At 34.8% G+C, this 16210-nt stretch overlaps 1 protein-coding gene across 4 annotated transcripts in view; it reads left to right on the top strand.

The window, feature by feature from the left end:
- Positions 1–16210, top strand: part of EDEM3 (ER degradation enhancing alpha-mannosidase like protein 3) — a 72781-nt gene that overhangs the window by 34319 nt on the left and 22252 nt on the right. For all 4 annotated transcript variants that reach the window (NM_001205853.3, XM_059875394.1, XM_059875393.1 and 1 more), the window contains exons 8-13: positions 3219–3324; positions 8908–9005; positions 10343–10468; positions 10666–10749; positions 11792–11875; positions 12400–12524. In NM_001205853.3, coding sequence (NP_001192782.2) covers positions 3219–3324; positions 8908–9005; positions 10343–10468; positions 10666–10749; positions 11792–11875; positions 12400–12524 — 623 coding nt within the window. The remainder of the gene's footprint in view (positions 1–3218; positions 3325–8907; positions 9006–10342; positions 10469–10665; positions 10750–11791; positions 11876–12399; positions 12525–16210) is intronic.

Here is a 16210-nt window from a genome sequence, read left to right as displayed (position 1 = left end):
TCTGTCACCCTCTTCTCCTCCTGCCCCCAATCCCTCCCAGCATCAAAGTCTTTTCTAATGAGTCAGCTCTTCGCATGAGGTGGCCAAAGGACTGGAGTTTCAGCTTTAGCATCATTCCTTCCAAAGAAATCCCAGGGCTGATCTCCTTCAGAATGGACTGGTTGGATCTCCTTGCAGTCCAAGGGACTCTCAAGAGTCTTCTCCAACACCACAGTTCAAAAGCATCAATTCTTCTGCGCTCAGCTTTCTTCACAATCCAACTCTCACATCCATACATGACCACTGGAAAAACCATAGCCTTGACTAGACGGACCTTTGTTGGCAAAGTAACGTCTCTGCTTTTGAATATGCTATCTAGGTTGGTCATCACTTTCCTTCCAAGGAGTAAGCGTCTTTTAATTTCATGGCTGCAGTCACCATCTGCAGTGATTTTGGAGCCCCCCAAAATAAAGTCTGACACTGTTTCCCCTGTTTCCCCATCTATTTCCCATGAAGCAATGGGACCGGATGCCATAATCTTCATTTTCTGAATGTTGAGCTTTAAGTCAACTTTTTCACTCTCCTCTTTCACTTTCAGCAAGAGGCTTTTTAGTTCCTCTTCACTTTCTGCCATAAGGGTGGTGTCATCTGCATATCTGAGGTTATTAATATTTCTCCTGGCAATCTTGATTCCAGCTTGTGCTTCTTCCAGTCCAGCATTTCTCATGATGTACTCTGCATAGAAGTTAAATAAGCAGAGTGACAATATACAGTTTTGATGTACTCCTTTTCCTATTTGGAACCAGTCTGTTGTTCCATGTCCAGTTCTAACTGTTGCTTCCTGACCTGCATATAGGTTTCTCAAGAGGCAGGTCAGGTGGTCTGGTATTCCCATCTCTTTCAGAATTTTCCACAGTTTATTGTGATCCACACAGTCAAAGGCTTTGGCATAGTCAATAAAGCAGAAATAGATATTTTTCTGATATTCTCTTGCTTTTTCGATGATCCAGTGGATGTTGGCAATTTGATCTCTGGTTCCTCTGCCTTTTCCAAAACCAGCTTGAACATCAGGAAGTTCACGGTTCGTGTATTGCTGAAGCCTGGCTTGGAGAATTTTGAGCATTACTTTACTAGCGTGTGAGATGAGTGCAATTGTGCGGTAGTTTGAGCATTCTTTGGCATTGCCTTTCTTTGGACTTCCCTGGTGGCTCAGATGGTAAAGTGTCTGCCTACAATGCGGGAGACCCAGGTTCAATCCCTGGGTTGGGAAGATCCTCTGGAGAAGGAAATGGCAACCCACTCCAGTACTCTTGCCTGGAAAATCCTATGGACAGAGGAACGTGGTAGGCTACAGTCCATGGGGTCACAAAGAGTCGGACACGACTAAGCGACTTCACTTCACTTCTTTGGGATTGGAATGAAAACTGACTTTTTCCAGTCCTGTGGCCACTGCTGAGTTTTCCAAATTTGCTGGCATATTGATTGCAGCACTTTCACAGCATCATCTTTCAGGATTTGAAATAGCTCCACTGGAATTCCATCACCTCCACTAGCTTTGTTCATAGTGATGTTTTCTAAGGCCCACTTGACTTCACATTCCAGGATGTCTGGCTCTAGGTGAGTGATCACACCATCGTGATTATCTTGGTCGTTAAGATCTTTTTTGTACAGTTCTTCTGTACAAAGTATCTTAAGAACAGGTTAATCTTATTTTGGTTAATTTTTATTCTTTAACTTGCTGGCTAATATTTTTCCTTCATTAAAAAAAATGTCATTCTTTACATCCTTTCTACTTTAATTTGACCTGTAAACTCTGAGATGCATTTACACTTGAGGAAAGTGAGACTCAAAGATGCTTGACTAGTGGGTGAAGGAGTGGAACCAGAATTAGAATCCATGACTTTCTGAATTCAAAGCCCAGCCTCTTTCCACTGGGTTATTTTATATTTTAAAACAATGCTTTTTCTTCAGCTTCTTGAATGTGATTTATTATGGAAGAAGCAACCTCATGCAGTTGACAGAGACTCAAACTAATACACGTCTGGTAAACTACAGTCTGAGGCCAAATCAAGCCACTGCCTGTTTTTCTAAACAAAGTTTTATTGTAACAGAGCCAGCTCATTTATTGATTTTTGTCTATGGCTGTATTTGTGCTACAGTGACTGAGTTGAGTAATTGTGACAATGACTGTCAAACCCATAATGCCTAAAATACTGTCTGGCCCCTGTCAGAAAAAGTTTGTTGACCTTTGGTCTGATATATATGAAGAGCTCTGAATTCTCACATCATTAATAGCTGTCCTGTAGTCTAGTTTTAAACTTTGGTTAAATTGTTGATTTCACTGGTCCTGTTTCTTTAGCTATAAGATAGGAATAGGGAAATGTAATCTTTATGAAATTTTTTCAGCTCTGAAATTACACGATTAAGTAAAGTTGCAATCTGCTTTGTTTTAAAAATTCAGCATAAATAGATTGAGTCAAGAATGAAAACTATTTTATACCCTGTTCTTAAATCTGCAGAGTGACAAATTGGTTTAATGATTTCTTTTATAGAAGTACTTCTGCAGTGCTCAGTAGATTCATGCTCTGAAATTAATTTTAACTTAATTCTTTTGTACGTGTTCTTTGTTTTTTTAACATCTTTTCATCCAAAGCCAAGAATTTAATCAGAAATAATTTAGTGTCCAAGGGATAATAATAAATGAAAAAAGAGAAAAATGTTATTATAAGGTTATAATTTTGGTACTGTTAAATGAATGCTAGTTGCTTTACTTACTCTTCACCAGCGAAGTTGCCTGCTATTTAAAATGTAGGATTTGAAATGCCTATTCTGTTTCAGAGATGGCATACTAACTTGGAAATTCTTTTTCAGTTTTGTGAATGAGAGTATCTCAGGAGATTTTCACTTTGCATTAAAAGATAGAAATTATGTTAATATATGCCAACTGTTTTTATTTCAGTAATTCCTGTGTGTAAATGTGGACCTGTACCACAAGAGTAGATGGACAAGGACGGTCTCAAAGTGAGACCATTGGCACCAAAGAGCATTTTTAGAGTCATTCTTTCTAACTAGACTCAATTAGCTGAAAGAGCCAGTATTTTTGACTTGTAGAGAAATTTAATGTATAAGTGATCATCTTTGGAATTTTACTTAATCCTAAAAGTATACTATAGGCCTTTAAATTTTTGTTTGGCAAAGATATACAATTCTTCACGTATGCTTTTCTTTTTTTATTATAGGAATATGCAAGAAAAGCTCTTGATTTTCTCTGGGAGAAAAGACAGAGAAGTAGTAATTTAGTGGGTGTGACTATAAATATTCATACTGGAGACTGGGTACGAAAAGGTATGTAAGTGGGACTTTTCAAATTAAACCTTCACATTCTAAAAATGGTTGGGAAATAAAGGATTTTTATTTGTTAAAATAGTCTTTATGACATTATAAAGCATAATTTCTCACAAGATTGCTGGAATTTTAACAAATGTAGCCAAATTTTCTTCCTTGGTGCCAAATAATAGCACACTTATTCCAGATAGCTTAATATCCTATTTCATACCTTATAGCATTATAAATGAAACAATACAATAATTTCTTTGAGAACCAGAGGAACAGAATACCTTAACCATCTCACATCAAAGTGTAATTAAGTGGAAATCTATATTTAATAATAGTATCATCAATCTTTTTTTTTTCTTACCGCCAGAAATTGTGTATAGCATGGTAACTAAGAGCATAGACCCCGGAACCATATTTTTGGAATTCAAGTCATGTGATCTTGGGCAAAATATGTAACCTTTGTGTGCCTCTGTATCTGTGAGAATGAGAATAATAGTACTTACTTCATAGAGTTATTATGATTTTGTTGTGTTGATTTCTGTTTTTTGTGTTTTTTTAAATAATTTTTATTGGAGCAAAATTTTTATTATATAGTTGATTTATAGTGTTGTGTTTTTGCAGTACAGAGTTATTACAATTAAATGAGTTAATCTCGGGAAGATCCCCTGGAGTAGGAATAGGCTCAGAGTTTAAAGTGTCTGCCTCCAATGCGGGAGACCCGGGTTCGATCCCTGGTTCAGGAAGATCCCCTGGAGAAGGAAATGGTATTTCCCACTCCAGTATTCTTGCCTGGAGAATCCCATGGACGGAGAAGCCTGGTAGGCTACAGTCCATGGGGTCGCAAAGAGATGGACACAACTGAGTGCACACACACACACACACACACACACGGGGTCGCAAAGAGTTGGACACAACTGAGTGCAGACACACACACACACAGACACACACACACACACGCACAAGCACTTAGAACAGTGCCTGGCATATGCTACGCTTACTATGAGGTAAATGCTCACTAATGTGGTTTTAATTCTTTTAATTAAAAATTTCACTTTTGGGAATGTGCTTGAGGAAACAGTATAAAAGGTAGAAAATCATTTGTTCCCAAAGATGTTTATCACATAAAATTATTTGTAGTGGTGGAAAACTTGAAAACAGACTAAGTGATCATCAGTAAAGAGTAGCATCAATATTGAGAATTATTTTACATCAGTGTTGGAGTAGTAAGTTATTAAATTGAGTTGGATCAGGGGACAAAACATATAACAATGTTTTATGAATAAACAGGATGTAGAATCATATAAAAATATGATCTTTATAAGAGAACCCTATAAAACAGGCATAAACAAATGAAAGTACACTGGACTGTTACTAATGAGATTTGTTTATCTTATTTATACATTTCTCTGTTTCTAAAGGCTTATGTATAAAATAAAAAATAATTGCCTATATTTAAATAAATGAAATATAAATATTAATTTGAACATATTAAAATTATTGCCTCTATTCAATACTGTCTGAAAAATTTCAAAATGTTATCTAAATGGTCCTTTCCTGAAACTGATCTGAATCGTGGCTTCAGAATTGTGCAGTTTTTCTTAATTCACTCTCATCATTGGTCCATGCATGGCTCATTTTATTTAGTTCATTTTTAATAATATATTAAGTACTCACAGATGGACTGACCATCCGTTATAAAAATAGCTAACTTGACAATATACTGCTTCTGCTTATGGTCCTCAACTCTCCACACCTTTGTAATCTCGTACCTCGGTAATCCCATATGTCTGCCTCTAACTGAAATACCCATCATTCTCATCTTGTATCGCTCAATCCCTTGCTTTCCTTTTATACATTTTAATGCATCCACATGTATTCCTTAATGTACATATTTTTGTTTTATTTTTAACTTATAAAACGGTATCATGTCATATGAGACCTTTTGAGATTTTTCACCTAAAATTATATTACTGAAATTCTTGCACATTGTTGCATGATGTAGTTCATTCTGTTTTGACTGCTACATAATACTTTCTTGTGTGAATAAACCATGGATTTGTAAGCATTTAGGTTGTTTCTAGGATTTTACTCTTGTGAACCCTAATGCTGTGAGTGTTTTTGTGTTTCTTCTGTTGTACATGTATAAAAGTTTCTCTTGTCTGTATATCTAGGAAGAATTTTTAGATCATAGACTAATGTGCAGTTCCTTGCTAATTTTGTTTGCTTGACATATTAAGGAAGGTTGATAACATTTCTGACAATGTACACCTATTAGTATCTCCCTGTAGTTGTATTTTTTGCTTTATATATTTTGTTGGCTGCATTAATTTAAAATTGATCTCTCTTCATAGTTGAACCTTTCATCATAGACTAAGTTAAAGTTCAATGATGTCAGATTGTTTGCTAAAGTTGTTTCCACTTTGTACCACTTTGTACTTTCACCAGCAACACAGAAGAGATCCTGTGGGTTAGCATCCTCTCCAGCACTTTGTATTGTCACACTCCAAGATTTGCCAGTCAAATGACTGTGTAGACGATTTCCCATGGTGATGCAATTTGTATTTCTTTGAACACTGATGATGTTGAACACGTCCTCATATTTATTGGCTGTGTGTTTCCTTTGTTAAAAAAAAATGGATATTCTTACATTTTTGTCTATTTTCTACTTAGTTACTTGTTCTTTTAAAAAATTAATATTGATATTTATATGATACTTATGATCTGTGTGGTACCTATCCTTTGAAATTTATTAAGGTTTTCTTTTTGGCCTAGAACATGGTCAGCTTTCACTTGTGCTTAAGAAAAAAATGTGTGTTTTCTAATTGTTGGATATAGAGTTCTATATATGTCAATTTTCTGAGTGAATAATGTGCAGTTCCTTGCTAATTTTGTTTGCTTGACATATTAAGGAAGGTTGATAACATTTCTGACAATGTACACCTATTAGTATCTCCCTGTAGTTGTATTTTTTGCTTTATATATTTTGTTGGCTGCATTAATTTAAAATTGATCTCTCTTCATAGTTGAACCTTTCATCATTATGTAGTGATCATCTCTAATAATACTCTGTTAAAGTCTTTTTAGTCTATTAGTAATACAGCTATGTCAACTTTATTTTGCTTAATATTTCCTTGATAGGTCTTTTTCTGCTCTCTTTCAGTCTTTGCAGATGCTCATGCTATAAGTGTTACTCCTGTAAAATTTATAGATTTAAAAAATCTTCTTGTCAGTCTTTGTCTTTTAATTGGTGAATTTAGTTCATTTATGTTTATTGGCATTTTTAATATATTTGGATTTATTTATACTATGTTAATTATTATTTCAGTTTGTCTCACCTTTTCTGTTTCCTTTTAATCCTTTTGTTTTTAATTGAAACCTGTATTTACCTCCTAGTGAGACATGAACTTCAGCCTGCTCTGCCATTCTTTTGTCCCCCTCAGTTCCAACCCCTCAGCCACTGTTAGTGTTATATAGATATTTAGTTCTTTTTGGTTATGAATGTTTTCTCTTTTTGCTGTTGGTCTTAATGCTGCTCCTCCTCCCGCTTTCATTAAAAATATTCAACTCTAACAAGGTATTTTGTCACCTGTACTTTGTATATTTCTTGCAATATCTCTTAGTTTTGCCTTTCTTCTTGTATAAATATTTATCCCAACCGATTTTCAGTAGCTTTTAATAGCTTCTGAGGCCTTAGATGCCCAACAATAATTTTATTATGCTTTCATATTTGAGAAAGTTTGGGTGTAAATAATCTTCTGTTCAAGTTCTTTCTTCTCAAATCTTTGAAAATACAACTCTGTTATCTTCTTATTGTTCAGTGGCTAAGTCGTGTCCAATTCTTTTGCAACCCCCTGGACTGTAGCCTTCCAGGCTCGTCTGTCCACAGGATTTCTCAGGCAAGAAAAATGGAGTGGGTTGCCATTTCCTTCTCCAGGGGATTTTCTCAACTTAGGGATCAAATGTGTGCCTCCTGCATTGGCAAGTGGGTTCCCTTGTCAAAGGGAAGCCATTGTCTTCTTAAATTTTTTTTTTAAAACCTGTTATTCTAATTTTTATGTTCTTATTTGTGATCTGCTTTTTCTCCAGAAAATTAAGAATATCAAAGGCAGAAAAGTTTCTAAAAATGTAACAATAATTTTAGGTGTAGAATTTTCTTTATTTCTCCTTTTGGTATTCTATGGGCTCTTTTGATTTAAAATCTGTGTTTTTCATTGCTGAAATTTGATTTTTTTTTAAGATATTTTATCTCTTTCATTTTTATCTCTTTTTGCAATTCCTATTATTACATGTAGTCTTCTGGGTTTGCTGATTTGTTCCTCAGCTATATCCTAGATGCTGTGTATTCTATCCATTATGGAATTTGCTTATGTTTTTATTCTATAATTTCTTCTCAGTTAAAAATTTCTTGTTTTGTATTGCTAATCTTTTTCCTGTCTCTTTAATGTGTTTATTAGACTAATTTTAAATCTTGGTTTGCTTGTTTTAATATTTTGTACCTCTGATAAACTCTTACTCCAGTACTTTCTTATTTTTAAAAAGTCATGCATCTTAAATGTTTTTGTTCTATAAGTTCATGTTGACTTGTCACCTACTTTGTGGGAAAGATTCCAATTCCTATCAGCCCTAGTTATCATAGGGATGGATTCTGAGAAGTTTTTAAAAATACCAGTGCCTGGACTCCTAGAAATAATGATTTGATTAGCCTGGAGTATGCCCTGGTTATAGGGATTTCTAAGATTATAATTGTAATTATAGCTTAGATTGTCATTCACTAGCCTTAAGGGTTTGAAGGAGAAAAGGTTGGGAAGAGAGTATCTAATATTACTTCCCATCTCTTTTTTATTTCAGTTCCTTACATAGGACTTCTGTGCTGCCCTGATTTTATTCCTGAGGCTGCCTAGAGTGTATGTCTGAGTTGTAGCAGCGGTGGGAGGAGACGTGGTATCTTAAGGCAGTGGTGGTAGAGAAACCAGAGCAAAATTCCAGCAGGTTTTCTGCTGTTCGATCCTTCTATAGTTATGCCTGGCTGCCTTCTGCTCCAGAACTAAGTTCCTCCCCTCCCCATAACCCACCAAGTTTGTACAGTTTTCTTCTGGTTATTTTCTTTCTTTGGTCTTCTGTGATGATCTTGGAGGAAAAAGCCCCCCATTATGCTAGCTTCAGCAATGGAACTGTCACCTCCAAACAGCAGCAGTGTTGTTTTCATATCTGTTATAACTAAAGATTGATGGCTAACTGATAAAGGATCCAGTTAAATTGCATAATAATACCCTCTAGTGCTTCCTCTTTGAAGTTCCTCATTAGAAAATCAGCTTTAAAAAAATTCTTAAAACTAGTATCTCTGGCTTTTAAACAAGACCTCTGTAGCCAATTTTACAAAGCAAGAATTTTTTTTAAACATATAAACTATTATCAGTAAAGGAACCTATTAGACATATAGTAGGGTTAATGTTTCTGTAAATATATAACTTTTACTTTTGACAGTTTCCTATTTAGACTAATATTTCATTCTTAGTGTGTTAGTACCTTATACTCTAAAGAATTTTTAAGACTTGTTTAATAAAAAATCACATTTATATGTATTTTCCATAGATAGTGGAGTTGGAGCAGGGATTGATTCATATTATGAGTACCTATTGAAAGCCTATGTCTTGCTTGGAGATGACAGCTTTCTGGAAAGATTTAATACAGTAAGTTGTTCCAATTTTGTATTAATTTTAGAGCCAGTTTATAATTTGTGAGATTTTGATAGAAATTCAGTCATTTGAGTGATACTTTGAAAAGTTATTTTAAAATATATAGTAGTTTTTTTGTCAGTATTCTTGATGTTGGACAGGGACAGGGTAAAAAGCTACATACATTTCAAAAACTAGTTTGCAAAGTAGTTTTTATTTTCATCTATCATCAGAAGTTTTCAAGATTTTCCAGTAAGTAATAAAATACATAGATAAGATTTTTACCTAATCTTTTATACAAGGAAGAGAATTTATTGAAGCTAGTTACTAGTTAGCTTTCTCCTTTGTATTCTAATTCTTTTTGGAATAGTTAGGAAGTTTGACTTGGTCCTTGACCACACCAAGTATCGGGGCTTTGGAGACTTGAACAAACCAGTGAGTATTTGTTTCAAAAGCAGGTCTGTAAGTCTTTAAGACTCACAGGCATATTTTTAGGGGTGAAGGAGGAGATTATTGAACCTAATTGGATTGCCTTTGTCTATTATTAAATCAAACTGAAATTAATTAGAATAAACTCATCAACTGTGTCACCACATTCTTTTCAAAATAACTTACCATTTCTTTTCCCTCTCATGAGTTTACTCACATTACTGTGGCATGGTACAATATAGTGGCTAAAAGTATGGGAGCTGTCCTGTCTGGGTTTAAATCCTGGTTGTACCACTGGTTTTGTGATTTGGGGCAAGTAACTTAGATATTTTCCTCTATTCCTTATCCACAGAATGAGAATTAGTTATTTAATTTTTTTCTCAATACTGTTTATTGGGAAGATTAATGAGCTAATACATATGAAATGATTAGAACAGTACTTTAAGATCTAGCTGGTACTCAATAATAGTTAACAAATAATAGATGAGTTAGGGGGAAAAACCTAGTAAAAGTCCTAATAAGTCATCAGTTGAATACTTTTAGAAACACTATTACATGTATCATTTATTAGATTATAACAAGATTTTCTTGAGTTGCATGAGGACAGATACTATTTTTTTTGTTGGTTTGTTATCATTCACTGACTCTGACAGCTCAACCTGTTGTTGTCAAGGCTGAGAAATTCTAGGAGAAGATGAAAGAAGGGGAGAAGAATTTTTAAGACCGTAAAAGACAGAGGTAGTGGACCGTAAGAGTGGCAGCACCGATGAGATGCATTAGTTTAGGTAACAATTCCTTAGTAAATTTATTCATATGTAAATTCAGGTTTCATTTCTTCACAGTGCTGTTAATGATATGCTGTATTTAAAACAGTACATCTTTTCTCATCGACTTTCATGAACACATATTGTGACCTTTTTTAGCACTATGATGCCATCATGAGGTATATAAGCCAGCCACCTCTTCTACTTGATGTGCATATCCACAAGCCAATGCTGAATGCTCGGACTTGGATGGATGCTTTGCTTGCCTTTTTTCCAGGTTTGCAGGTAAAAAAAACAAACTCTTAATTTTCTTAATACTGAAGTAGAATAATTAAGTGTATTTGTGATCTCCAAAACTGAATTATCAAAACAGAGTCACACTCAAATTTGTGTTAACCTGGATTGTTCTGTGTATATAATGATTGCAAATAACATCAACTCATGCTTTACTAGGTTATTTCGTTGTTATTGTTGGTTTTTAGGTCTTAAAGGGAGATATTAGACCTGCTATTGAAACTCATGAAATGTTATATCAGGTGATTAAAAAACACAATTTTCTACCAGAGGTAAGCAGATCATATTTGGAATTCTACTTCAGTCTATAGATTGATAATTTAAAGGTAGAAAATGTCATTTTTAAGATTGGTTCTTTTTTATTTTTCCTGGTTAAATATTTAATACATTTTGGGTTTACACAATGTATGTTTTTCCTTTTCCTTATGTATTAAGAGAAGTCTAGGATAATGCTGACAGTTTATTAATTTAATATTAAAAAAATATTCCAGATTGGTATTTCTCAACCTTTTCTAATCCATACCATTGCATATTATCTCATTCTGGCTTTGACACATACCTGCCAGCTAGGGAGACTTTTGTACTTTTCATTTTCTAAAGTGTATTTTATAAAAACCACATACATTGAATATGCTTTGCTGATCACATGTGCTCCCTGGAAATTTGGAAATGTTAGCTCTTCATGCTGTTTAAGAATTGTTCTCCCTGGTTTTTATATGTTAATAATAAATATTCTTGCTAGCTTGATACTGCAGGATTTTAATAGCATGCCTTTTGGCTTTCCAGAAGTGTACCATAAAAATTTTCCAAATTTGTATATGACTACACCCTCTTTGAGATATCTAAGCATCTCACCAATACAGAAGGCTTCCTGAAGTGTTTGTTTCAAGCCACAGAGGATTTGAGATTCTTATTTAAAAAAGAAAGAAGAAGAGTGCATATGCTAAAATAGAAGTAGGAGGGTGAGGGACTTAATAATTAAGAGGAAAAAGTGGTGAAAAGGAAAAAAAAAGAAAACACAATTATGTGGGCCATCAGGACCTGCGTAGTAGCATTACTGAAGTCATAGTTTTTCCTAAGCTTCCTAATAGCCAAAGTGATCATTTAAAAAAGCAATCCCATTTAATTGGTAAAAATAACAGCCTCACAAAAATGAATTGTGATTTTAAGCAATGAAAATTTTCATTTCATAGATTGTTATCAATATTTTAACTATTTTTACTTGTCTGTGATCTAATTTACATACTGCAATATACTCTAGAACTATTTTTTTAAATCATACTTTTATGAATATTTGTATGTTGTTTTGTCTAGGCATTTACCACAGATTTCAGGGTACATTGGGCTCAACATCCGTTAAGGCCAGAATTTGCAGAAAGTACCTACTTCTTGTATAAAGTAAGCTAATTTAACTCTCTTTTTGCTATTTAGCCCTCATTCTCTATTGGATAACTCACTATCTTATAATAATAGTATTGGGTTTTCAAAATTCTTATATAATGTTATAATGGTTGGATAGATCATGGTTCTTATTCATCTAGTTCATAGAGTATTGAAAGATGCAAGAATTGACTTCTAAGCTTTATGCCTTTTCAAAACGTTTGTTAAACATTGCATTAAAGAGAAATTTTATACTCTAGAGCTGCTTTCTAAAGCGTGTCTCTTGCCTTTTTTTGTCAGGCCGCCCTTCTGGGCGTTAGAAATTCCATTTAAAGCCTAAGATGGACAGTTGTGCTGCCTTCCAGTTGTGTGTTTAAGAAACTCATAAAGCAGACGCGTGGCTTATTTTCAGAACCAGGTTCCATGTAACATGTGTTCAGTGCCTGGCGCCCTGTAGGTGCTCGATAAATATTTGATAAATGAATGGTTATATGGTGCATATAAGCTGTGTATATGTATACGTATGTTCTCCTTTTTAATAGGCTACAGGAGATCCTTACTACCTTGAAGTAGGGAAAACACTTATTGAAAATTTAAATAAATATGCTAGAGTGCCTTGCGGATTTGCTGCCATGAAGGATGTTCGTACTGGAAGTCATGAGGACAGGTAAAACAATTCCTAACCTCCCCTTTCCTCAGGGTAACTCTGAAACAACACAAAATATGATTCTTAGTTAGCCTTCAGATAAGCTTAATGCTTTTACAAGGGTATTTGAAGATGTAAATCTTAGTTCATTGTGCTTACTTTTTTTTTTTTAACTCTCTGAAATAGGCTTATTTTAAATTGTTTGAAAGTTTGTATTTTTGCCATAGTGACTGGCACATACTAAGTGCTCAAATGATTTTTAAATAGATGAATAAGTGATTGTTAAACATCAGAACCTTGGTCTTTGGAGTATTAGGAAAGTTGGAGTTTTCTTCTTTGTTAATAGTTTTTTCTATTATGTAAAATGTTAGAAATCATCAAGGTGATGGTGCATGATCTAAATGATGATTCCTGTTCAGTCAAAAGCATTGTGGTTACTGTGTATATTCTTATTCTGTTGTTGATTTGGAGGGCTGTGGAGGATTGTTGGCAGGTTATATTTTATTGGATGCTGGATAGATGTAGATGACGTGGAGCATTCAAGATACAAAAAGCATGCTTTGGTTAATGTGAAAGTCACTAAGATTCCAGTTATTCCAGGATCATTCGATTTGGTTGTTTTAACTGCTCAGAACATAGCAACATGTCTAAATGAACATTAAAATTTGTTCATTTGGTTAGCAAATGTTCATTCCACAAATATTTACTAAAATGTGTTATGTGCCAGAGTTATACTAGTTTTTGAAGATTACAGATAAACAAATTTGTCCTTTCTATCTTTGAATCATTGGGGTAGGCAGATAAACAGGCTTTAAAGTATTGTGTTCGTGCTGTGGAGCATATTAAAGGGATGTGAAATGCAGAGTGGAATGTGATAGTTACTTAAAGGTTTCTAGAGCATCTCATGTCCTGAAGGATCAGGACTAGAAAAAAGAAAGTGGTAAAAGGAGTTCCCAGTGGAGGAACTAGGAACAGGGGAAACACAACACTCATTGTCTAATCACAGAGTTGTCCCTCAGTCCTTCTCTCAGAGTATTCAGGTAATAGTTGATTAGACTTGAGATCTCCTTGCTTGACCACAGCTGATAAGAAATGGATAGGTTTCTGGAAGCAGGCATACAGAAAACAGCAAGAAATGAAAGCAGATGGCTTGTGTATTTATCTGTAACATTTATTGGCTACTTCCTACATTCTGAGAACTCTTCTAATTAAACACTTTCTATGTTTAATTCCTTTGATCCTTACAACAGCCCTCTGAAGTATAATTTCTGTTATGATCTTCATTTTATAGATGAAGAAACCAAGGCACAGAGAGGTTAGGGAACTTGTCCGAGGTCTCAGAATTAGTTAGATTAATTCTAATCAAGGCATATAGGCTTTTGACTGTATGCTCTGCTGGCAACTCATTGAAGGAACAGTAATTAACTGTCTACTGTATACCAGATGCTGCTCTTAGGTAAGAGGATGAAAAGACCAATTAGAATTAGTCCCTGCCCTCCTGTGACTTGCAGTAAGTGAGGAAGGTGGGTATAAAAGAATCACAAGTCTTAGTTGCATTCAACTCTATGTGAACCCGTGTAGCCTACCAGGCTCCTCTCCATGGGGTTTTGTAGGCAACAATACTGAAGTGGGTTGCCATTTCCTCCTCCAAGGGATCTTCCTGGCCCAGGGATCGAACCCACATCTCCTGCAAATCTCCTGTGTTGCAGGCAGATTCTTTACTGTGGAGCCCCAGGAAGCCTGATGTGTGCTGAAGTAGAAAGAAAAGTAGCAGGTGGAGGAATTACAGAGGAAGACATGATTTACTACGTCTAGAGAGTTCCATTTTTTCTAAATTTAGCATTCTTTTTTTTTTTCTCCTGCTGAATATTCCTTATATGATATTTCTGGATCTCTTATTGTTGCCTTTGTCCCATTCTGATTGTATTATAGAGTGTCTCTTAAAATGTCACATCCAGAATTAACGGTACTCGAGGTGTGCTTGGCCCCCCACACCGTTACCATCTGGGTTCAGCCACAAGATGGGTCATTTTCCGAGGGGCTGACGGGCTTCCTCTCTCTGTCCGCTGTTTTGCACGGTAGCATTGTATCTCTTGGATGCATTTGGTCCAACAAAAGGTTGAGAACTGCTAATCTTCGTCATACCATGTTATTAGATGTGCTTTAGATTTTTTCAGCAGGTTTATTATGTTCAACACACAGTGAACTTGTGGCCAGTTGACCTCAGATATTTAACAGTGACTTGCTGACAAATGGGTGTTCTCTATTCTGCTCTTAAAAAGCTGATTTTTTTTTTAATTGTAAACTTGGGACTTAATACTTATCCCAGCAAAATTTCATTTTATTGGGTTTTTTTTTGTGTGTATCTAGACCAAAAGGAAGGCTTAAATATCATCTCAGTCATCTAAAATGTATTAGCCAAACAACTGTTTTCAGTGATTTGGGGTTTAGATAAGTATGCTGTAAGAATTTCCATCTAATACTCTGCATTTGGTTGTTTATTCCCCTGCAGATCTACCTTATTGTCTGGCTCACCTATGCCTCCCCTCCGTGCCCTCCCTCCCAGTTTTCAAAATAGAAATATCTGTATCTTTCTAATAATGATCACTTAAAGCATTTAAATGGCAAAAAAGAATATGAAAATTTTCCTGCAATACTTTCCTACTTGCCATCCTAAGATTATCACTGTTGGCAGTTTTATAAACAGTCTTCCAGACAATTTTAATGGCTGTGTGTTTGCATTTATGTATATAGTTATGGTTTTTAAGTACAAAATAGATTATGTGATACAATACTCAAACTCACTACCTTTACTCTACTCATACTGCAGTGATCTTACCATGTCTATTCTTTTCTGAGCGTTTACAAATTATCTGTTTCACAGTCATCTGTGGAATTTGCCAAAAATCAATATCTTGCCATATATACACTATCATGGGTAAAATAGATAGTGGGAAGTTGCTAAATAACACAGGGAGCCTAGTCCTGTGCTCTGTGATGACCTAGAGGGATGAGATGGGGGGTGGGAGGGAGAGGAGGGAGATATATAATTATATATATTAATTATAATTATAGATTAATTAGATATTATATATATATAATTATGACTGATTCACATTGTTTTATGGCAGAAACCAACACAAAATTGTAATTTCCCACCAATTAAAAAAAATTTTTTTAAATCAAATCTTGCACATTAGTTTATAGTTCTCAAACTAGCATTTGCTCATGATAGTAACTATCAGCCCTCCAGATAAAGTTAAATTACCATAAATGTATTGCAGGTTGACAGGGAAGTATTTTATCTATTCTATAATGATTAACATCCAAAATGTTCAAAAAAGTTTTGAAACATTATAGGTGAGTTGTTCTAAAATAAAACATCATTTATATATGGGAAAAATTATGATAGTTCTATTTTTAAGCTCATATGCATGCCAAGTGCTACGCCAGATATTTGACATTATAGAATCTCATTTAGTCTTTACACCACTATTAAGCATGTATTATGTCCTTTCAGAATAACTGGAGCTCATGGTCCTTATATAGTATCCCCTTGGTGTCATAGCTAGCCATTGGAAGGTCTTTTCTATTCTAAAATCCCCAGATCCTTACCACTATGTCCAGCTTCCTCTCCATTTCATTCTTCAGTAATGCTGTTTAAACTTGCATTTGAAAACATTTATTGAGTGCCTACCGTATGCCAG

Source organism: Bos taurus, chromosome 16, assembly GCF_002263795.3.
Source record: "Bos taurus isolate L1 Dominette 01449 registration number 42190680 breed Hereford chromosome 16, ARS-UCD2.0, whole genome shotgun sequence".
Taxonomy (NCBI): Eukaryota; Metazoa; Chordata; class Mammalia; order Artiodactyla; family Bovidae; genus Bos; species Bos taurus.
Note: the sequence above shows the minus strand (reverse complement) of the source record. Positions and strands in the feature narration are given on the sequence as shown.